The sequence below is a fragment of the Moschus berezovskii genome, chromosome 21 (genome assembly GCF_049115385.1).
Source record: "Moschus berezovskii isolate FMDL1 chromosome 21, NW_MosBer_1.0, whole genome shotgun sequence".
Lineage (NCBI taxonomy): Eukaryota > Metazoa > Chordata > Mammalia > Artiodactyla > Moschidae > Moschus > Moschus berezovskii.
The window spans coordinates 37,734,965-37,759,558 of NC_142480.1; the positions used below are offsets into that span (position 1 = coordinate 37,734,965).

General features: G+C 40.1%; 1 protein-coding gene across 28 annotated transcripts in view; it reads left to right on the forward strand.

The window, feature by feature from the left end:
- Nucleotides 1-24,594, forward strand: part of PEAK1 (pseudopodium enriched atypical kinase 1) — a 337,872-nt gene that overhangs the window by 266,667 nt on the left and 46,611 nt on the right. For all 28 annotated transcript variants that reach the window (XM_055418081.2, XM_055418088.2, XM_055418090.2 and 25 more), the window contains one exon: nucleotides 22,521-22,714. In XM_055418081.2, coding sequence (XP_055274056.2) covers nucleotides 22,521-22,714 — 194 coding nt within the window. The remainder of the gene's footprint in view (nucleotides 1-22,520; nucleotides 22,715-24,594) is intronic.

A 24,594-nucleotide genomic window follows, 5' to 3' on the forward strand; every position in this document is an offset into this window, starting at 1 on the left:
AAATAAGAGAAGTAAGTTATTGAGATTGAGACAAAGTGGTATAACTCTCAGTCCAACTAGGCAAACTGCATACCCATACCGGTTCTCTAAGCATCAGTTTACTTTAATACTTGAATACCTGTCTGTTGCTCACCTACCCTCTATAAGTCATATCCCAAATATTTATATCAAATCCTTGTAATCGCCCTATAGCTGAAAATCAGAGAAATTAAGAATCTGCCAGATTCACACAGCTAGTAATTGTCAGAGCCAGAATTCAAACCCTGATCTGTCTCACTCTACAACTTTTATTCTTCTTGTAATGTTGCATTGTTAATATACATAGAATCAAACAAAATTTTTATACTTTCACTTGTAACCACTTACATAAACATTTATGTTTAGAAAATGTAAGGTTTTTTCTTTCTCATTTGTATTTTAAGCAAATTTTGTGTACTTCCAATAAGAACAAGGAACTGTTATCCAGGTTTGTAACAAATGGGATGATTTTGTTGTATCCCCTGCCCTTTTTACTCTTACAAAGATATGCCCTGAGTATTCCATTCATCTGATTCTGAGTCTTCCTGCCTCTTGATTTACAGTGAGCCTTCTCTCCCAGGTCTGGCCTTCTCCCAGCAAAGACAGAAAACTCTGGTTCAGGACAGTCTCTCATCAGCTTTTCTTTAGAAAAATGTAAATAAAAATCAACCCTTAATGCCTTCATTTCTTCTAGTAAAATGCCAGGAAATTTTATATATATTCTTTGCTAAAATAAGCTTTTTATACATTCCTGCAACTAGTTGTCAAAATGCTAAGAAGTTACCATTTTCCTTAAATCCAGGTAATAACAAAGCAAGTAGAATAGTGGTAATACATCCCTGGGAAGAATAGTCTTGTCATTGGTTGCTGAAAGTAGATCATAGAATATTGTACTCCAGTAGTAATAAAACACATGTATTGCAGGTTGCTGTTTTATTTAGAAAAGAAGCAATTTAAACAGTACATGGCTGGAGTTACCTATGACAGAATGGCAGATGGTTCATGAAAATCAATAAATGTCTTTACTTCTCATTAAGTATGGTTGTGGTGTGTTTATCCACATCCTGGAAGGCAGAGTCAAGGAATAATTTGGCTTCTGTTAAGTGGAATGAGATTCTCTACTTCGGCTACATGCCACTGTATGTGGGGTGAGGGTAGCCTGGACCCTTGGCATGACAGACTTCTTGCTAAACAGCTTATATTGTCAAAGGTTTGCTTGCATATAGGCCAATCATAACTTCTACAATGTATTAGTTCTTTATAGGTAGCATCCATTTATCCAAAAGATGCAGTGCATTTACCCCACTGGTTGTCAGATGTAACCATACATCTCAATAACTGGAGGACTATTGAAACACAAATTGCCGAGCCAGGCCCCCAGCGTTTTTTGATTTGATAGGTCTGAGTTGGGTCCTTCTAACAAATTCCCAAGTGATGATGATGATGCTAATCCTGGGGCCATACTTTGAGAACCACTGGTCTTCCTCACATTTTCAAGATATGTACTATAGTTTAAATAAAGGAATTTTGAGGCATTAAGCTTTTCTTAAAGGTACACTGGAATTTTCACATTTCGTAATGTCCCAGACTAAGTAGAAAAAGAGATATTAGTGTTAAATAGGTTTTTTTTAAAAAAAACTTTTTGGAGAGTTTAAAACTTGAATACTCATGTTGAAAAATATACACCATTTGCTTTTTCAATAATTATTTCATTTACTTGGATACACCATTAGTATTTACTTGAAGCAACTTTGAGAGGAAAAATATTACTGTCAAATGTCAACATTTGTGTTTCCAGCTTGATGGCAATGTGATCATTAAATTACCTTCCCATGGCTGGGAACACATTGCTGGAAGACATGAAAATGCAAGTTTTTCTATAAGTAAATGAAGATTCCAAATCTAAATGATACATAAAGAATGAAAAATACTGTACCAAAGGCCAAACCCCTAGGCTCTGAAAGACGAAAGACTTTGTAGAGCCTTGCATTATGAGTTGAGATTTTTTACTAAGTTCATTTATTTGACTATTCAGGGGACATAAATTGAATGTCTTAACTGTGCTGTCTATGTGCCATAGGGATAAACAGGGGTAAAGATTACCACACTGCTGAAATAGTGGGCGTGGGTTTGGCTTCAGCTTCAGCTGTCTGTCTGGACCTTCAGTCTGTAATTAATTTGGGGATATAATAGTAACATGTAAAAGACTTAGCACAGGGTCTGGCACATCAGTTCAGTTCAGTTCAGTCGCTCAGTCGTGTCCGACTCTTTGCGACCCCATGAATCACAGCACGCCAGGCCTGCCTGTCCATCACCAACTCCTGGAGTTCACTCAAACTCATGTCCATCGAGTCAGTGATGCCATCCAGCCATCTCATTCTCTGTCGTCCTCTTCTCCTGCCCCCAATCCCTCCCAACATCAGAGTCTTTTCCAATGAGTCAACTCTTCGCATGAGGTGGCCAAAGTATTGGAGTTTCAGCTTTAGCATCAGTCCTTTAGTAGGTGCTTAAAAATATTACTAGACCCTCTGCCCTCAATGTGATAAATGCTTAAACAATGTATGCTCAGAATGGCACAGAAGCACAAAAACAGAGTGATTAAATCAGCTTAAAAGACATGAAGTCAGCTTCTCAGAAATGAAATACAAACCAGATATTAAATGACAAATGAGGTTTTGCCAGCTGGCTGACGAAGGCACTGTAGGCAAAGGAACAATAAATGCAGAGTCACAGAGATGATGATGGCAAACAGAAGCAGGACAGGTGACTGGAAAAGAATAATGAATAAATCAGTGGTTCTTCAGATGTGATGCATGCAAGGTCAAATAGTGACCATGAAAAAGTCACCATTTTCATAATAATACCAAGACATTATTTGTCTTTTTCAGCATGTTGACATTTGCACTGAAGATGCAAAAACAGTAATGGGTAAAACTACTCACACCTGTGCAAATCAAAACTGTGGCACCATATGGTACCAGTGGTTTTAGAAAAACAAACATCAGTTTTACTGAAGAATGTCCTTGATGAAGTAGTCCATCATATTAAATCTCAACCCTTGAGTATGTGTCTGTTAAAAATTCTGTGTGATAAAATGAAAAGTACACAGAAAGTACTTATGCTGCATGCCAAAGTATGGTCGTCTCAAGGAAAATCACTTGCTAAATAGTTGAAGTTTCAAAATTTGAATTACAAAGCTGAACTAGCCTCTTTTTCATGGACCATCTTAAACAACAAGTGGCAGACCAGCTGTGGTTACTCAGAATTGGGTGTTTGGCAGATATTTTCTTAAGAATGAGCACAGTGAGCCTATTACTTCAAGGAAAACAACTGACAGTATTTCTCATCCATGATAAAATTCATACTTTCACACAAAAATAAGAATTTTTGAAAACTTGTCTCTGCTACCATGACAGCCTCATAATACTTAAGCATTTTTTTTCTGATGAGATTGCTGGTGGCATTAGCAAAAAAGATTTTTTTAATTATATAATGAAATGTGTCAACATTTAGAAGATCCACATAACTCAGTGAACCAGTTACTTCCAAATGATTCCATTTAGGATGTGACAGAATTATGCATGAGTAAAAGATCCATTGAAACTGCAAGTTAAACCAATGAATTTAATGTAAGTGAGTACAAAAAAGTTCATTGATATGGTTTGAGATTCCGTATTGCAAGTAAATTTAAGAAACTACCACTTAACCAAGGTCTGGTATAGTACCAAAGAAGAATATCCAAGATTATCTAGATGACTATTAATACTCCCTTGCCACGAACATACATGGATGTGACCAGATATTTTTCATATACTTTAACCAGAGCAACATATCAGAGCAGATTGAATGCAGAGGCATATACGAGAATTCAGCAGTCTTCTATAAAGCCATAATATTAAAGAGATTTGGAAAAAAAAAATTATTTTGGTTAATATTTAAAGGTTTACTGTTTTTAAATGAATTAATCATTTTTTAATTTTTCAGTTTTAATTTCTAATAAAATAAAAGTCAAAAGCTATAATTCACATAAACAAAGAGCCTTTACAGTTCTCAATAACTTTTAAGAGAACCAAAAGTTTGAGAACTACCAAGAAAGACTGTGAAGAGCCTTGCATACTACATTGAAATGTTTGGACTTTATGTTATAGATTTTGTAGCAGAAATAGCTTTCAAGGGGGAAAGTAGTGTGATCTAAAAACTCTGCTGGCAGTAATATTAAAGATGAATCGGAAGTAGAAGATGTTCGTGACAGCAATACCAGTCAAATTTTGGCTCAAGAACTTATCCATAGTCATCATTTCTATCCAGCTAGTCTGGATCAAGAGAAATTAATTTAGTGGTAACAGAGAAGGCAATGGCAAGCCACTCCAGTACTCTTGCCTAGAAAATCCCATGGATGGAGGAGCCTGGTGAGCTGCAGTCTGTGGGTTCGCTAAGGGTCGGACACGACTGAGCGACTTCAGTTTCTCTTTTCACTTTCACACATTGGAGAAGGAAATGGCAACCCACTCCAGTGTTCTTGCCTGGAGAATCCCAGGGACGGGGGAGCCTGGTGGGCTTCTGTCTATGGGGTCACACAGAGTCGGACACGACTGAAGTGACTTAGCAGCAGCAGCAGCAGGTCTGCAGCAGTAGCAGCAGCAGGTCTGTAACCAGGTGGGAATTTCTACATTATAGTGTTTAGAAGCACTAGTTTACCTACCATCTCTGCAACTCTTTGTCCATAGCATGTCCATAATATTGTGTAGTGAGAGAAATGAATCACTGAAGTCAAAGATTTGAATTCGAATTGTGCCCCTTGTAATTGCGTGACTTTTGACTTCACCTCTCTGAGCTGAAGTTCCCCAGCATGTACCATAGTGATGATAATACCTACCTTAAAGAGACATCATGAGGACTAAATAGGTATCTATGAAGTATCATACAATACCTAGCAATATCAGTTGACTTCTTTACAAATTATGCTTAGGATATCAGAATTTAAGATAATCTTTGCGTAATGTTTTTCTCCAGCATTCTATTCTTAGAATAACCAAGTGCTCTTTCTTAAATGTATGCCCAGTCATATCCCCACACTGAAGGCACTATATATGTGACCTCTGTCTACCTGATTAATCTTACTTACCCTCTTCCTCATGTACATCTGGTTATTCTGGCTTTCTTTCTGAGTGTCTTGTTTAAACTGTTTTGACTGTGAAATAGTTACCTCAGTACCACCTTTAATAGAGGACCACTTTTAATCCCAAATTTATTTGCATCTCTCCATCTCTGTTTCTACCACTTTTAATAGAGACCATAAATAAAAGAGTTCCTTTCGGTTTCTTGCTTGCTTGCTTGCTTTGGCCACACTACACAACCTGTGGGATCTTAGTTCCCCAACCGAAGTTGAACCCAGGCCCTCGGCAGTGACCGCACAAGTCCTAACCAGTCCCTGAACCACTAGGGAATTCCCCTTATTTTATTTTAAACTTTTTATGAAAGAAAATTCTAAACACATACAAAGGTAGATAGATTCATAAAATGAACCACCACTTACCCTAAAACCACACTTGAACAGTTATCAGTTTACGGCCAATCTTGTTTCACCCAGACCTCATCCCATTCCCCCCATTATTTTGAAGTAAATACCAGGCATCATTTCATTTGTAAGTATTTCAATATGTATCTCTAAAAGATAAAGGTTTTTTTCCCCCCTTGTAACCATGTGCCAAAAGAATTCCTTAGACTTTAGTAGCTAATCCCTAGCTAAACATCATCTGGTATCAAGATTTTAAATATTATGTATATTCTTTTGACTCCTACATTTATATCTCCATTTCTGATCTCTTCCCCTATGATTCATGTGAAAGTGAAAGTCACTCAGTCGTGTCCCACTCTTTGCAACTCCATGCACTATTACAGTCCATGGAATTTTCTAGGCAAGAATACTGGAGTGGGTAGCCTTTCCCTTCTCGAGGGGATTTTCCCAACCTACAGCTATCCATTTGATATATCTACTTAAACAACTGGACATCTCAAATAAAATGTGTCCAAAACAGAACTCTTGATTTTTCCCTACAAATCTATTCTGCCCCAAGCCTTGCCTTGCTAAACGGTCCCACCATCCATCTAGTTGCTCAGATTAGAAAACTAGGAGTCATCTTTGATTCTTCTCTTCCCCTCATCCCCTACATCCAAAATATCACCAAGTGTTGTTGACTCAACCTCCAAAACATATCACACATCTATTTTCTTCTCTCCATCTCTTCTACCATGCTTGTCTAAGCCACCATTTTCTCTTACCTGGCCTACTAAAGTGTTTTCTTAATTGATCTAAGAAAACACCTGCCTAATCTCTTGCCCCTTTTAATCTCATTTCTCTGGAACAGCCATGTATTCTTTTTTTTTTCCTTTTTTTTAAATATATTTATTAGAGGATAATTGCTTTACAATATTATGTTGGTTTCTGTGATATATCAACATGAATCAGTCACAGGTATATATATGTCCCCTCCCTCCTGACTCCCACCCTGTCTCACGAGCCCTTTAGGTTGTCACAGAGCAGAGTTTGAGCTCCCTGCATCATACAGCAAATCCCACTGTTTATCTGTTTTACATATAGTAATGTATATGTATCAGTGCTAGTCTCTCAAGTTGTCCCACCCTCTCCTTCCCCCACTGTGTGCACAAGTCTGTTCCCTATGTCTTCATCTCCATTGCTGCCCTGCAAATAGGTTAATCATTACCATCTTTCTTTCTAGATTCCAGGTATATGCGTTAATATATGATATTTATCTTTCTCGTCCTGACTTATTTCACTCTGTATAATAGTCTCTAGGTTCATCCACCTCATTAGTACTGACTCAAATGCATTCCTTTTTATGGCTGAGTAATATTCCTTAATATATATTTTTTTTAATGCAAATCACATTTCAACACAGTGAAAGAAGTCCCTACATAATCTGACTTCTAACTCCTGGTATAACCTGTCTCTTACTCACCACATTGCTCATGAACTTCTCCCAATAGGAGTTTTCTTTCTGTTCTTCAAACATGTCAAGCCTAATCCCTTTTTATCAGCTGTTCACTGTTTGGTATGCTTCTTTCAGATCTTGGCATGGCTGGCTCCTTTTCATTCAGCTCTCAATTTAAATGTCACTCCTTCAGAAAATTCTTCACTGGCTGCTCAATCGTAAAAAACTTCCCCCACCCTCAGTCACTCCCCATCACATCACATCATCTTTTTTTATTTTAGATTTATTCACATGTTTATCACTTTGAAAGAAAAACTCCTCCATCTTTATTTCATTCTTCCCTTCTGGATTCAATTTACTTCCTCCCAAGGTATCCCCTTTTAGTAGTCTTTTCCATAAACTAGTGATAAGTTCTTGATTATTGACTAAAATTGTTATTTATTCCATGATTGGTAGACAGTATCTATTGCCAGTCACATACATGTTTTTAAAAATTTAACCCAAGGGACTTCCCTGGTGTTTCAGTTGTTAAGACTGTGCTTCCACTGCAGGGGTTGTTTGTTGCTGTTGTTTAGTTGCTATATCACATCCAAGTCTGCAACCCCATGGACTGTAGCCCACTGAGCTCCTCTGTCCATGGAATTTCCCAGGCAAGAATACTGGAGTGGGTAGCCATTCCCTTCTCCAGGGGATCTTCCTGACCCAGGGATCAAACCTGCATCTCCTTACTTGGCAGGCAGATTCTTTACCACTGTGCCACCTGAAAAGTTCCCTAATGCACAGAGCACAGATTCAATCCCTGGTTGGGGAACTAAGATTCTGTGCTGCTAAGAGTCCATACTGTGCTGCTCAGCCAATGAAAGAAACAAAAATTAGCTTAAAATTTTTCTTTCTAATCAATCAGAAAAACAGTCAGCGACTGAGAAAATAACTGTAACTTGCCTAAAATAACTATGACACTCTCAAGTGAAGTTAAGGGTATCATTTTCCCCCTGAAATGGCCTCTTGAACTTTTGTTGCTGAGCTCAAGCTTGCTCTGCTTATTGCACATGGGGCCAGTGAATCCAAGAAATGGGGTGTTGAGGCAAGGAATACACCTTTATTTGGAAAGCTGGCTGACTGAGACGATGGAAGACTAATGTCTCAAAATAACCATCTTATCAGGGTCTGGATACCAGGTTCTTTTCTGGATCAAAGATGGGGCGAGATAAGAAAACAAAGTAAAAAGACCATTTGATTCTTGCAGTTATCTCCTAGGATGGCAAACCTTACACAGGGGGATGTTTTAGTTTCTTACAGTCATTTACAGGTAGCCAGGGTCAAATGATCTCCCTGTAAGCTAAAAAAGACAGTTTAGTTTAAGGGTCAGACAGAGGGGACAGGGTTCACTGTAGCAGGCCATTATGTATGATTATAATAACAAAAGTGGCAAAAAAGAAAAAAAACAAGGGTTAAAGTCAAACAAATCCAGCATAGAAAAGTCAAAATTGACTCTTCCTTATTACACTTTGACTAACCTTTCTAGCTCCACCAGCCCTGAACATCATGTTCCTAATTAGCAAACACCCCTATCATGTACTCTTGGATACCATGTAAGTCCAGTTTCTTTGGGAGTCCCAGAACCAGTTCAGGAATCCAGCTCTGCCTCATATTGCTGGGATTCTATCCAAACTGCAGCAGCTTCTGTTTTGGACAGGCAGATTAGGTTTGGCACACCTTTGCTTTCCTAGAAATGCTAGTCATCTATATACACCTTCTTATACCCTTCCAAGACCTTTTTGACCTTCTTAGAGTCCTTAGAATTCAGCTATATTCCTCAATAATGCGTGAGTCAATCCTTAGAGCCCCTCTAATCCACTCCAAGGTTCAGGGGTATAGATCAGGAATTGGCAAACTATGAACTGTGGGCCACATCCAACCTTTCACCTGTTTCTATAAATGAAGTTTGATTGAAAAACAGCCACACTCTTTTTTTACATATTTACAGCTGCTTTTGTACCATAATAGCAGGGTTGTATGTGTGTGTGTTAGTTGCTCAGTCATGTCCAACTCTTTGCAACCCCATGAAATATAGCTCGCCAGGCTCCTTTGTCCATGGAATTCTCTAGGCAAGAATACTAGAGTGGGTTGCCATTTCCTTCTCCAAAAGCAGGGTTGAATAGTTGCAAAAGGCACACATGGACTGTAAAGCCTAAACTATTTACTGTTTGACCCTTCATAGCAAAGTTTTCTGACCCCTGGACTAAACTATAATATCTGATTTGTCTGTAGTCATCAGGCATACTGGTGGCCTGTTGGCCATTCTGGCCAAATGCTAGACATGTTTGCTGCTCACTAGAGTAACCAGGGTCAGAGTCTCTTAATATACATGTGTGTATGCACATGGAGTATGGACAGAGAAGTTCAAATACTTCCTAGATTATGATACAATGTGATGTCCTCTGGAAAGTTCAGCTAGAAGCTTGAATTTTTTTTTTTTTAATATTTATGCTCCAGTTGTCTCTCTCTCTCTCTTGATATGGACAATCTTTTTTTAAAAAATTTTTAAAACACTTTGAAGAATAGTTGATTTACTTTGTATTAGTTTCAGGTGTGTTCCAGTTATATCTTAATTTGCATTATCTCTACTCTTTGCTAAGAGAACTTGTCAAAGTCATCTTTTCCTGCTTAGGACCAAACTGGCCTTGAAGACCAAGTTCCTATTTCTCATAAAGAGAAGAACTGAAGACAGAAGCTGAAAGTAGTTGCTTGTTCTCCTGATCATGTTCTTTGCTCTAAAGAAACTTCTGGACTATCAGCATTTATAAAAGTCACATCTGCCTTTGCTGACCTATTGTTCCTGAAGTTTAGATGAGTTCATAAAGTCCTTACTATTGAATTTTTCTGTAATCCTCTTTTAGAGAAAATGGATGAATATCTCATTTTATTGTAATCAAAGAATGATACAGGATGGTTGTGAGGTGGTCTTCAGAGAGCTTTATGTTCCTTTCCCTTTGAGGAGTTGATTAAATTTCCAGAGAATTAAATTGACTTGTTTTGAGTCTTATAATGAATATAGTCCAAAGTGAAGAATCAAACTGAGAATTCCCCTGTTTGTCAGGTCAGGTTTGTTTCCTTGTTTGCCTAATGAATCTGAAGTCAAATACCAGTATCTTATTATATAATTCTCAATTTTAATTCATGTTATCTCAGTTGTCCCAGTATCTCTGACAGTGCATTCTTCCTATTTTATTGAAAACTGAAAACAGAGAGGCTCATTGATAGTCTCAGGACCACTCTGCAAGTAGGTGCCTGAGCCAGACTCTGACTTCAGAGATTTTTAGCCTCTGAGTACTTTTTGCTGCACTCTTTGGGTGATTATTGAGTCTGTTGGAGTCTATCATGTCCTTTATAAAGTCAGCTGAGTGCAGGAAGGCATGTCGGTGACCACTAAGAACCACAGTGAGGTGTACTGATGCACTGACTTCAAGCAGTCTTGAAGTACTCAACGTTGGCACAGTTGTTCACTCTCTTCAAGGCACTTCATGTGAATTTCCTAGTTAATATACACTCCTGTAAATGTCACTACACCCATTTTATAGATGAATAATGGGAGACAGGGACAGACTAGCACTGATGGCAGAGCTGAACTTAAATCTGAGTTTCTAATTTCTCAGCCTTTATTCAGACCTCTAGGCCAGTTTTCAGTCAGTGATTACTTAATATAACTGCAGTTGAGTATTGATTAGAGTCATCAGGTGATATTTAAAGGTTTAATTCCAGGACAAGCAGTTTATCCTCATATGGTGCCTTTATAATGGTGATTTGTTAGTAGCAGGCTGAAGGACTTGCCTGAAAAAAAGCAAAGTGATGATAGTGGAGCACGCTGATCAGCTCCCCACAGCAACTCCTAGTTATCATGGAGTGAAACAGTATCAGGAATCAGCCACTGGCCTTTTCATGCTGCTGGTGCATGGAGAAGCTCTACTCTTCACAAGGGAAGATACCTTGTTTCTCTGCCTTCCTAACTGTGGAGAGGAACCCCCTCCCTTTGGATGCTCCTCATTAGAACCTGTCCCAGTCCCGTCCGCCATAGTGATACCGGCAGAAATTTTGCTGGGAGCCATGTGGATACAGATCCTGGTGCCATTCTCTGGTGCCTTGCTGCCCAGACCCCACCTGACTGGGTTTATTCAACACCCATTTACTGAGTGCTTTCTGGGATCCTCAGTCCTTGATGTCTTAGCTTGGGCTCCATAACAACACCCCACAGACAGTTGACTTAAAACAGCAAAGATTTATTTTCTCAGAGTTCCGGAGGCCAGAAGTCCAAGATTAAGGTTCCAGTCAATTTGGTTTCTGGTGAGGGCTCTCTTTCTGACTTGATGACTACTTTCTCATTGTGTCCTCCCTTTCCTCCTTAACAGGTACAGAGAGAAAAACCAAACTCTCTGGTGCCTCTTCTTCAGTTCAGTTCAGTCACTCAGTCATGTCTGACTCTTTGCGACCCCATGGATCACAGCACACGAGGCCTCCCTGTCCATCACCAACTCCCGGAGTTCACTCAAACTCATGTCCATTGAGTCGGTGATGCCATCCAGCCATCTCATTCTCTGTCGTCCCCTTCTCCTCCCGCCCCCAACCTTTCCCAGCATCAGAGTCTTTTCCAGTGAGTCAAGTCGTCACATGAGGTGGCCAAAGTGTTGGAGCTTCAGCTTTAGCATCAGTCCTTCCAATGAACACCCAGGATTGATCTCCTTTAGAATGGACTGGTTGGATCTCCTTGCAGTCCAAGGGACTCTCAAGAGTCTTCTCCAGCACCACAATTCAAAAGCATCAATTCTTCGGCAATCAGCTTTCTTCACAGTCCAATTCTCACATCCATACATGACCACTGGAAAAACCATAGCCTTGACTAGACGGACCTTGGTTGGCAAAGTAATATCTCTGCTTTTAAATATGCTATCTAGGTTGGTCATAACTTTCCTTCCAAGGAGTAAATGTCTTTTAATTTCATGGCTGCAATCAGCATCTGCGGTGATTTTGGAGCCCCCAAAAATAAAGTCTGACACTGTTTCCACTGTTTTTCCATCTATTTCCCATGAAGTGATGGGACCAGATGCCATGATCTTTGTTTTCTGAATGTTGAGCTTCAAGCCAACCTTTTCACTCTCCTCTTTCACTTTCATCAAGAGGCTTTTGAGTTCCTCTTCACTTTCTGCCATAAGGGTGGTGTCATCTAGGACACAAATCCTCTCTAACAGGGTTAGGGTACGCTATCCTTATTACCTCATTTAATATTAATTATTTCTTTAGAGGCCCTCATCTCCAGCTGCAGCCTCACCAAGGTTTAGAGTTTCCACATATGAATTTGGAGGAGATGCAAACAGTTTATAACATCTGCCATGGGTGTTCAGGGAAGGAAGGGTCCTCATGGACAATAAGACATCATGGGTAGTTGAGGTTTGAATAGTCTCAATGACTGGCTGAGTTTGGAATAGAAGGAAAGAAGAAGGGAGGCAGCTCTAAGAGGGGAAAGCAGGTACACAGAGATAAAGAATATGGTGTGTCCAATATACGATGTCAATACGTTGTCTGAAGTTGAAGGATTGGGTCTCAGGAAGTTTGAAATAAAGATGAAAACATATGTTGCAACCTCATAGTGAAGGGCTTTGAAGTCCTACAGGTCTGGACCTGACCTCAACACCTGACCACAGGACCTATGGCTGGTGGAGAGCAGAGGTATAGCAAAATGAAAGAGAGATTTTAAGAAGAGTCCCCTGCAGGGTGGGTAGAAAGTACAGGTTCTGTGGTCTGTCTTGGAGCAGCTTTTTCAGCCAAAGGGGCCTGACGTTGTGTTCACCTCTGACCTCTGTTCAGAGAAGGCAATGGCAACCCACTCCAGTACTCTTGCCTGGAAAATCCCATGCACGGAGGAGCCTGATAGGCTGCAGTCCATGTGGTCGCTAAGAGTCAGACACGACTGAGTGACTTCACTTTCGCTTTTCATTTTCATGCATTGGAGAAGGAAATGGCAACCCACTCCAGTGTTCTTGCCTGGAGAATCCCAGGGACAGAGCACAGAGTCGGACACGACTGAAGCGACTTAGCAGCAACAGCAGCTGACCTCTGTTAATGTGAAGAAATGAGATAGTGCTGCATGTTGGGAGACTTGACTTACTGCTAGTGTCACAGATGCCATTTCCTGTTTTCAGAGTGGACTTCAGCCAACCAGGCCTTCTAATAAAAATCAGAAATGTCGTACTAGGCCATATCCTCATTTCCTAACATGTTGCAAGTTTGTATAATTGTACTCCAAGAATAAACCTCAAAAGGTAAGGATTGGTCCCAAAGCACTCCCTCCCTTTTTTAATAGCCTGTTATGAATCTCTCACCTGTGACTACTTAAATTATTTTATTTCCCCTGTTCAGCCATATCACTTCTGAGCAATGATGCTCCTTTACTAAAAATTTTCCTCCTCACTTCTTACATTTTATTCCCTTTATACTTAATTTCCTGCTCCTCTCTGCAGAGAGGGAGGCAGTGAAAAACAGCTTCTAAAATTGTGGCCCTAGGACAAACTGCATCAGAATCACATGGGGTGTTTGTACAAATGCAGATTTCTGGGTCAAACCCCGGAGCTGTAAAATCAGTCCATCGTGGTGGGGGGCCGAAAATCTGCATCTTTAACAAGCAATTCTTAGGCATGTTAATAACAATCGGCATAGTATGTTAGAACATAGGCTTTGAAGCCACTCAGACCTGGATTTGAATCCTGCTTTCACCACTTATTCCCTGGTGGCTCAGTGGTAAAGAACCCACTGGAGATGTGGGTTCCATCCCTGGGTCACGAAGATCCCCTGGAGAAGGAAAGGGCAACCCACTCCAGTATTCTTGCCTAGAGAATCCCCATGGACAGAGGAGCCTGGAGGGCTGCAGTCCATGGGATCACAAAGAGTCAGACATGACAGAGCGATTTTCACTTCCATTTTTCACCACTTATTAGCTCTGTCATCTGGATCTGAGACAAGTTACTTGAGCTCTGCTTCTTATTTTCCTCATCCGTAAACTGAGAGGCAGAATTTGTTTAGAGCACAGACTAGAGCTGAAGTGTCAGGTTTGAATCTCAGCTCCACCAGGTGCTAGCTGTGTTACCTGAGGCAAATAACTAAATCACTCTTGGCTTAATATTTCTTCATTTGTAAAACAGAAATAATCACCTGTATGACTTCAAAGGATTGATGTTAAATGTTAGAAAGAAGGGCAAGGGAAGGGGGTTTTATATCCCTGGAGTACATTTGGCAATATCTGGAGACTATTTGGTTGTCACAACTGGGGAAGCAGAGTGACTCCAATTCCTGCGGGATAGAGAGAGGCTAAGAGATGTCAGTGTGACCCTACTATGCACAGGACAGCCCTCCACTGCAAAGAACTATTTAGACAGAATGTCAACAGTGCCACTTTGAGAAACATGGCTTAGAATAGGGACATAGTAAGTACCGTGTGATGCTAAAGCTGAAACTGCAATACTTTGGCCACCTCATGCGACGAGTTGACTCACTCTGATGAAAAGACTCTGATGCTGGGAAAGGTTGGGGGCGGGAGGAGAAGGGGACGACAGAGAATGAGATGGCTGGGTGGCATCACCGACTCTGTGGACATGAGTTTGAGTGAACTCCGGGAGTTGGTGATGGACAGGGAGGCCTGGCGTGCTGTGATTCATGGGGTCGCAGAGAGTCGGACACAACTGAGCGACTGAACTGAACTGAAGTACCGTGTAAGTTTTGGCTGCTCTTATTATTCACTGTTATGGGAATAACAACTCTTACTCAGAGGATTACTGTAGGAGATACACATTTTAAGCCCACAGTATCTAGCAGTCAGCAGGTGTAGACGTTAGTGGTAGGGGTTAATATTAGGAAGCCAAATATCTATAAACACAGTCTTTCACACACTAGAACAGCTCCCATTTAAAAAAATCTTTTTGCCATGTAAATAATAACTTTGTTTAGAATGTTTCAAAGGAACGCAGCTGTAATCATTAACATCCCACATTTCAATGATAGCTTCTTTCTCTTCAAAACCCTTTTATCTCTTCATAATCAAGCATTTATTGTTGAATCTTCACAGTGCACCAGGCTTACCTAATAGTACCAGTGTGGTAGCAAGAACACGTTAGAGTTGCATAGTATTGAATTCAGATACTGATTCTGTCACCTGAGCACACACATAACCATTTTGGTGGTGGTGTTAAGTCGCTGAGTCATGTCTGACTCTACCCTACCCAAGACAGTTCGTTTCACTTTTTTCAGTCTCAGTTTCCCCATGTGCAAAGTGAGAAATAATCACTTTTACCTCTTGAGACGTTCCTATGAGTTAAACCGAAAAGTGTGCAGCTTGTGCTGTGTCGCGTAGGAGTGGGGCCTGAGAAGAGCTGGTTCCCTTTCCCTCCCGACATCCATCCTGTTAGTGAGCCAGCTATGTTCTGGAGAGTGTAGGGTACATAATCATCTCACTGCTCTGACTCAAAGGGCAAATGGGCAGTTGAGGGAGATAAGAGGAAATTGGGAAAACATACAGTGACTTGCTTCTCCAGTGCTTCTGGGCATGTGGAAAAAGTCCAGGACCCAAAGATAACTGCTCCATATCCTCCTTAGGTTAGTCCTGTTGAGGGGCCTGTGGATATTTTCTTCTAACACCTTGCCTCCCCGGGAAACAAACATCAATATCCAACCCCCTTCTTTAGAAGTGAGCTAAGGCCAAATGGTGATGCTGTGAAGCTCCTACCACACCTCTGTTGCTGAGAAAGGCAGCCCTATTTTATTGTGCTTTTCCGAGATTAATTTATCTTTTCTGTTAATTTGTACAGGTGCCATTCTGACTTTGTATTTCATAGGATTTTAAAACTGTAATTTTTCTTAGTATTATGAAGGTGACGGTGATGTACTGTGGCCTGTGTTCTTATCTACTTGGCTGTCTTACAGTCTGGTGCCTTGAAGACACTTTTAATTTGCTATTCACATTTGTTAAAAAAAAAAGATAAAACTGTGCAGTTTCTGGAAATTAGAGTCTGTTTAAGACCTTGCACGTGGCTGCCAATCTTCCTCATCCCAAGACCTAGCCACTTTATTCACACCAGGAGGAGTTACCTTCGTCTGACCAGACTAGGTTGGACATATTAGCAAGAATTCATCAGATCTCAGTTAAAGGTTAATCTCAGTTCAAGATAAGAAGTTTGAAGTTTTTCAGTTAAAGACTACAGAAGGCTTAGTGGAAAATTGGAGACACTAAGATAGTGATCAACGGACACCACACTTTTCTACCTGAGAATGCCAGTAATTGGGAAGTGTAGCAAAATCAAGGTGATGACCTGAAAACGAAGATAGGATTGAGAAATGTCATATTGGTGGGGGGTCCTAGAGGTAGAAATACAGGAAGAAATGGAGTTTCTCCCCCTCTTTCAATAGATAAAGAGTATGGGATTCAATAACTTTGAACTTTCCTCCTCATGTCGATTCACATCCCATTTCTGCAAAGGTCCATCAGGCCCAGCAACTCCAGAAATAAGCAGCTTTGGAAACCAGTAATAAGACTACAAAATACTGTTTTTGATGTGCTTTGATCTGATTTTTAGGGGTAAAAAAAGGTGGTAAAAATCACACATTTCCTTCTTGGCTGTCTTGGGCAACTAAAGACAGATGCAGCTACTGAAGAGAGCTGGGAATGGGAATCGAGGATACCATTTGCCCCCAAAGGCAGATGGGCCCTGCAGAAGTCTGATTCCACTTACTGTCCCTTCTGAAGCTAAATGAAGGTGGTTGAATTTGAAGATAAAGTTGAACTGAAATTGTGGAAATACTTGGATACATAAAGGCCTTTAATCTGTTCTAATGTGCCATTTGATTTGCCTTTTTAAAAAGTATATTCAGACATTAACAGAATTTCTACAAAAATCTGTCTTGAACGAACTTGCCGGGGAAAAAAAAAAGAAAAGGATTATTTCATCTGATGGTGTAATGATTAATCCTACCACCTGGGTAAGCCAAGTGAGCTTCCCGCAGGAGATTGCTTCTGCAGCTTTGAATTATGTATGAATATTGCAGACTGATGAATCCCTTACCAAGGGATTCATTTGTATTACAGACAAATCTGTAACAATGTTACCATTTCCTTTGAACACTTTAAGTTCATCCTACACTTTCAGAAAATGAGATGTGTCTTTGTGGAGATTGCAACATGATTTTTTTAAGTGTCAGGTCAGACATTGTTATTGCTGTTCAGGAGCTCAGTCCTGTCAGACTCTACAACCCCATGGACTGCAGCACACCAGGCTTCCCTGCCCTTCACTATCTCCCGGAGTTTGCTCAAATTCATGTCCATTGAGTCAGTGATGCTATCTAACCATTTCATCCTCTGCTACTCTCTTCTCCCTTTGTCTTCAATCTTTCCCAGCATCAGAGTCTTTTCCAATGAGTCAGTTCTTCACATCAGGTAGCCAAAGTATTGGAGCTACAGCTTCAGCATCAGTCCTTGCAATGAATATTCAGGGTTGATTTCCTTTATGATTGACTGGTTTGATCTTGCTGTCCAAGGGACTCTCAGGAGTTTTCTCCAGCACCACAATTCAGAAGCATCAATTCTTCGGCCCTCATTCAGTCTTCTTTATGGTCCAACTCTCACATTTATACGTGACTACTGGAAAAACCATAGCTTTGACTAGGTGGATCTTTGTCGGCAAAGTGATGTCTCTGCTTTTTAATATGCTATCTAGGCTTGTCATAGCTTTTCTTCCAAGGAGCAAGAATCTTTTAATTTCATGGCTGCAGTAATTTTGGAGCCCAAGAAAATAAAATCTGTCACTGCTTCTACTTTTTCCCCATCTATTTGCAATGAAATATTGGGACTGGATGCCATGATCTGAGCATGTTGAGTTTTAAGCCAGTTTTTTCACTCTCGTCTTTCATCCTCATCAAGAGACTCTTTAGTTCCTCTTTACTTTCTGCCATGAGAGTGGTACATCTGCGTATCTGAGGTTGTTGATATTTCTTCTGGCAATCTTGATTCCAGCTTGTGAGTCATCCAGCCCAGCATTTTGCATGATGTATTCTGCATATTGGTTAAATAAACAAAATGACTATATACAGACATTACCAAATCTCAATTGAAAACTAGTCATTATTGAAAAGTTGGTCTGAGTTTGAGGTACAAGGAAATGTGTGTTATCTTCCATCCTGAAAGCAAAACAAATGCTGAGCGTCCAGTAAAAGAGCAGGCAGAGTCAGGTTTTGACCCAGCCTGGTGATCAAGGATCTAGATGTCAGCACCACAGTTATTGCAGACACCCTCTATTGCATTAGAGAACTAGGGATTTTCAACAGGAATTTAAATAGCAGGAATAGAAAAGCCTTAACTTCCTCTCTGTGGGCCATTGATCAGTTAATATTTCTGTTTTATAATAATGAATATCAACTTGTACTTATCCTGAAAAAAATCTAGTTACCTTCATCACTATTTGCTACTTTCAAGACATACTAAGATATACTCTATTAGAAATCCTAGTAGATTTCTTGTAATTTCATTTTAAAGAATTTTTTTCCCATCTATCTCATGGATGAAATGGGGGAAATTTTCATTTTTTTCTTTATTTCCCTCCTGATGTTATCATCTAGTTTACACAGAAGATCAAAGTAATAGGGAAACAGAACGTGGGTTCTCCGATTCTTTTTCTGGTATCTTCTCCATTACATTAAACATTTCCCAATGAAATGTCAGTGGTGACCACTTTGTTAGGAGAAAAAAACCTGTACTTGAAAAGCATCATAATACTATTTGCAAGGGTTTCCTGATTTTATATCTAAATATGAAACATTTAAAAAAATCAATGGTCAAAAATTATATTCCCTTATAACATTAATATGCCTAAGATAAGTTAAATATAAAATTTTACTTCCTTTTTTCTTGCTAAACAATTTGTCCGTTTATATATAGTGACTGACTCCAGGATTCTTGCCTGGAAAATCCCATGGAGAGAGGAGCCTGGCGGGCTACAGTCCATAGAGTCATAAAGAGTCGAACACAAATGAAGTCACTTAGCACATAAGCATGCACACAGTGACTGAATCACCTCCTCTGATGCTGTTCTTGATTCTTTTTCATTTTTTAGTCACAGCATGTTATCACATCTAAGCTTGAACTCTCAAAACTCTCCCTTTCCCTTTTTCTCTCTCTTTTACCATTTTCCTCAAGCACCAAGACATGACATATCATTGATGCGTTTTTAAAATTCTTCCTCTTAGACACTGCTGTCACTGCAGATGTAGATTAAATGTCTTAGCATCCATTTGTAAATTTATGTGCTTTAACTTTCACCAGCTCCTTGCACAGTTCTTTATAGTTGACAGTTGATTTAATTGGTGACTTAATATACCAGTGCACTTATTTAAAATGTGCTTGTGAAAACTGACCTTTGTGTAGAATATAGGTTGTGCTGCTCAGGTTCTCAAAGAGTTAATAACACTAGCGTTCACTTTGCTTAGCTTCCCGAAGGTAATTTGGCTCATTTCCCAGACCAAACCCCTAAGGTAAAGGTCAAAGTGCAATGGATTATATTAAGGTGCAGAATTCGAGCCTCTTATATCTTGCCCAACTTGTAGTCCTCCAGAACTCAGTGGGAGCTATGGTTCATCAGAGCTTCAGAACATGATTAACAGACTGAAGAAGGCCCTGTAGAATTTCCTTTAATGGGGAGTTGTATGAGTGAGTACAGTGGGTGAGTCTTTAATATTTCTTGCTTTTTAGCATCTATATTGTGTTTTGAGAACCGTTTTTGAGTACAGAGCCATGTTTCATGTATGTGGAAACAGGCCCAGGGAATTCCTCATGGTTTAATAGCAGTAACTCTTGTAGTTTTTATAATAGGCTTAATAGAAATAGCCCATTCCCCGGGAGGAAAATAGACAAGCAAGGGTGGAGTCATGGCTTTTTAACTGGGCTTCAGCAGTCATTCTTGACAAATGGAAAAGAGAGCTTCCTCTTTTTCATTTTTGACAAATGGAAAAGAGAGATTGGGGAAAGAAAGAAAAAAGGCAAGAGCAAGGCTGCAGATATTAGGAACCTAAAGACACCTTTCTAGAAAGCTTTCAAGTTGACTCTAGAGTAAGAAGAGAGTGTCTGGAGGTTTAATGCTTTTCCTGTCAAAGAGGAATGATATATTTTAATAATTTTATCACTTTGAAATTAAAAATGGCTTATATTAACTGTTTCCCAGAGAAGATCATTTTCCCCCTTCTGAAGTGTGTTGATAACTACTTAATGACCCTCAATCTTGATACTAAGTGATGTCTGGAGAAGGAAATGGCAACCCACTCCTGTTTTCTTGCCTGGAGAATCCCATGGACAGAGGACCCTGACAGGCTATACAGTCCATGGGGTCGCAAAAGTCGGACACTACTTAGCGACTAAACCACCACCACTAAGTGACATCTGAGAGTGACTCCGAAGTGTCACTTTGCTTTTCTTCACTAATGTATGAAAGTCGTGCCCCCTTGCCATCTTGATTTTATGACGCTCCATATTACGCTCCGTACTAGCTTTGTTTGGGGTTGATAACCTACGCCAGCCCAGTAGGTTGATAAGAGGCAGCATGCTTTACCACTTGAGCTCCTCTTTCCATGAACCAAAGCCTTCCCACCTCACCCCATCCCCAGGAGCCAGATCCCATAATGGTACCTCCCACTCATTGCTTACTCGCAGGATAGAGAGACCTCTGTGTCTGTCAGCTTTGGAAGAGTACTTTTGAAGTTGTATATCCAGCATACTTCCCTGGAAAAGGAAATGGCAACCCACTTCAGAATTCTTGCCAGGAAAATCACTGAACAGAGGAGCCTGGCGGGCTGCAGTCCATGAGGTTGCAAAGAGTCAGACATGACTGAGGGACTAACACACACTTTATCCGGTAGACTTAAAGGCTTATTTTCCTGCACATGCATAATTTCCATAATGAAAGATTGATAAGAAAGTGCTCTTCCTTCAGATCTACTCCTTCAAGTCCACAGGTGATATATGTTCTGATGACACATGATCAAACCAAGTACCTCTTTTAAAGAAACTTGTAAATGTCACCATGACTCACTGCCATTTGAAATTCCAGAAATAACATATAACAGTGTATAAGATGTGTCCTTTCTTCTTTGCCCATTAAAAAGAGAAAACAGGAAGAAAAGCTGGGGAATGTGTGACAGTCTAGGAATACTTTTAGTAGAGCCAGAAACTATTAAATGTGCCTGATTTTGAATTTGTTTCATTGACCAGCCCAATGAGATTTTCTAACTAGGGCAGTTTTCTCCACCAGCATTTAATAACCATTCCATTCCCTTGTACTTTATAGCAACAGAGTTGACAGTTCAAATAGGCTAGGATGTGGGGAAGACTAGAAGAGCTAGCTATAAGCAAATGAGCAAGCAGCAGAGAAACAAGATTGGAGAAACAAAAAGCATTATGGATGACCATCCTCTGGTATGTGGCCAGTGGGACGCTTCAGATTCATGTTAGTAGACAAGATTAGCTAGAGTACAGACCTTTCTTTTCCATTTGCCTTGCCTGCTGCATGCATACAGGCAAAGGTTGATGCATCATTGTCCTCCTGGCAAAAAGATTTCCTGGCCTCAGTTTACAGAATATAATTGCTTAACTTCCTTATTTAAATCTCAGCTTTATTCCTGATCCTTTACTAAATAGTTTCATAAATACTTCAGTGTGGAAAAAAATAAATACTATAAAGTATTTCATATTTGTTATAGTATTATAGCACAGTCCACCCTATTAATTTGTGTGTTCCATATTCATGGATTCAGCCAACTATAGGCTTGAAAATATTACAGGGAAAAAATTCCAGAAATTTCCAAAAATCAAAAATTAAATTTGCCATGCACTGGTAACTATTTACATGGCATTTGCATTGTCTTTACAGTTATTTGCATCACATTTACATTGTATTGGGTATTAGAAGTAATCTAGGGGTGATTTAGCATATATGGAATGGTGTATTTGTGTATAATACAAATACTGCAGCCATGTTATATAAAAGACTTGAGCATCTGTGGGTTTTGGTTTCCTGTGGAGAGTCCTAGAACCCGTCCCCTGAAGATACATACCAAGGGATGACTGTACTATAGTATGGTAAACATAGTAAATATGTTATATACTTTCTTAAATACTTGAGTATATTTGTCTTCAACTAGTTAAGCTTTCATTTCCCACTATCCCCATTATCGCTAACCTCCTATGTACAAGAAGGTCCCTTCCTTACCTATTATTCTCAAACTTCCCTCTGAGCCTACTATACCTCCCCCGCCAAACTGAATTCTCATTTAGTATGAATCAGGATAGATAGACATATCAGCCTGCATAAAAGACTTCCTTATCTTCAGACAAGTATGTTGGGGCTTATAACCCATTGCTGTGACTATAGGGCCGGTTATTTACATTTAGGGCAAGTATGTGCCTTCCATAAATCTAAATCTTAGTAGAGACCTTTGAAACCAGTGTGATGGTGGTCTGATCTGTTTCAGTCACGTGACCCACGAAGTGACAGAGGATTTTTCTCCTCGGGATCCAAGAAGTGTTGTTGTGAAGCAAGATGGCGGGGGCTGCACTTCAGTCACACCAGCATTGCGCCTACCTGAACTGGAAAGAGAAGAGGAAAAAGAAGACATTTCAGATCCTATGGACCTGAATCCCTGTAGTGCAACATACAGCAATTTAGGTAAGTGCAAATGTCATATAAGTAGTATTTAAACTTTGCCTTTTTATCTACTAGCCAAATGTCATTATTTCCCTAGCAAGATGATTTTTATTGTTTCATGGTGTAAAAGTTAGAAATTGGAGTTATAAATTTTAACTTACATCAGAAAAAGTCGTGTATGTAATATGGGAGATCCAACCAGTCCATTCTAAAGGAGATCAATCCTAGGTGTTCATTGGAAGGACTGATGCTAAAGCTGAAACTCCAATACTTTGGCCACCTCCTGTGAAGAGTTGACTCACTGGAAAAGACTCTGATGCTGGGAAGGATTGGGGGCGGGAGAAGAAGGGGACAACAGAGAAAGAGATGGCTGGATGGCATCACCGACTCGATGGATATGAGTTTGAGTGAACTCCGGGAGTTGGTGATGGACAGGGAGGCCTGGCGTGCTGTGATTCATGGGGTCGCAAAGAGTCAGACACGACTGAGCGACTGAACTGAACTGAGGCATGTCTGTGGGGTCGCAGAGTCGGACACGACTGAAGCGACTTAGCAGCAGCAGCAGGCATGTATTAAACACATTACCATGAGTTCGGTGTCATTCACTAAGAGTTTAACATGGTCCCTGCCTTGAGAGGCTCACCTGGCAGGAAAGAGATTAGTTAATGACTTTAGTATAATAGGATAAGTGCAGTGATAGAGAATACACACAGAATATTTTTTATATTACATTGGAGAGAGTGTCAAAAGATGCCTTCCTGGAGATACTTCCTTATTGAGCTGATTGACAGAGGGAAAGAAGAGTGTTCCAACCAGAGGCAGCAGCGTGAGCAAAAAGCACGGAGATGTGAAACAGCTTGGAACATATGGCCATCGCAGCCATTTAGTGTGGCTGTAGTGTGCACTGGAGAGTTAGACAAGGCCGTGCATTTCAGGCTAAAACCTTAGTTTTTTGGTTTTTGGATGTTTGTGGTATTGAATTATTAAAAGGTTTTAGGCAGAGGAATGATATGACTAGATTTGTGTTTTAGAACACCCACTGCAGTCTGCCATGTGAGGATGGATTAGAGGTGAATTATTCGGTAGCAGAAAATCTGGTGTTGGGTACTATTGCAGGACCACAGAAAGGGATGAGAAAGAAAGGCCTCAACTAAGATAATAAGAAGGGGAACAGTGGATAGATTTAAGAGATATTTGAGAGGTAAAATACCTTGGTAGTTACCTGGATGTGAACAATACAAAGAATCTATAATATGTCCCAGATTTCTGGCTTGGTGCTAGTGGACTCAAAGAGGTAAGATCCCAATTATTGGAGGTGTTCAGGGAGAGCCTGAGGGATCATCTTTCAGAAATGCAGCGAAGGAGAATCCTGCACTACAAAGAGGGTTGAACTCTATCTCTAATGTACCTGTTAATGCAAACTCTTCTTTCTTGAGTGCCCAGTGACTTCTGATCACACTTTCTCCCTTGCTTGAGTGTCACAGAGTTTCCTTCCTTCTGAAAAGCAAAGCTTGGGGCTGGACAAGGATTTCTTAGTACTCTTCTCCCATGAAGTCAGGAGAGATGAGTACTGTGAGCTCAACTGCCACATGCATGGCACTAGTAAGATTCTTATGGGCTACTGGCCAATTCTTGTACCTAGTTTCTTTGTCTTTTTTCTCTAGCAGGTTCTTATAAGGAAAAATCATTCTAAGATCAGCTAGTGTACTTGGAAATAAGGACATCTTAAGAAGACCGAAAGGTTAGATAAAACTAGGAGAAATGCTCTCCTGTGTCCTTTTGGGAAACTCAAACCATAACAACCCACATGCAGCTAAAAACACATTCCATAAGGAGAAGATTTCCATTCTAAGTTCCCGAAGTATTCTGGGATTTGTGGTTGGGGGGAGAGTACACTCTTG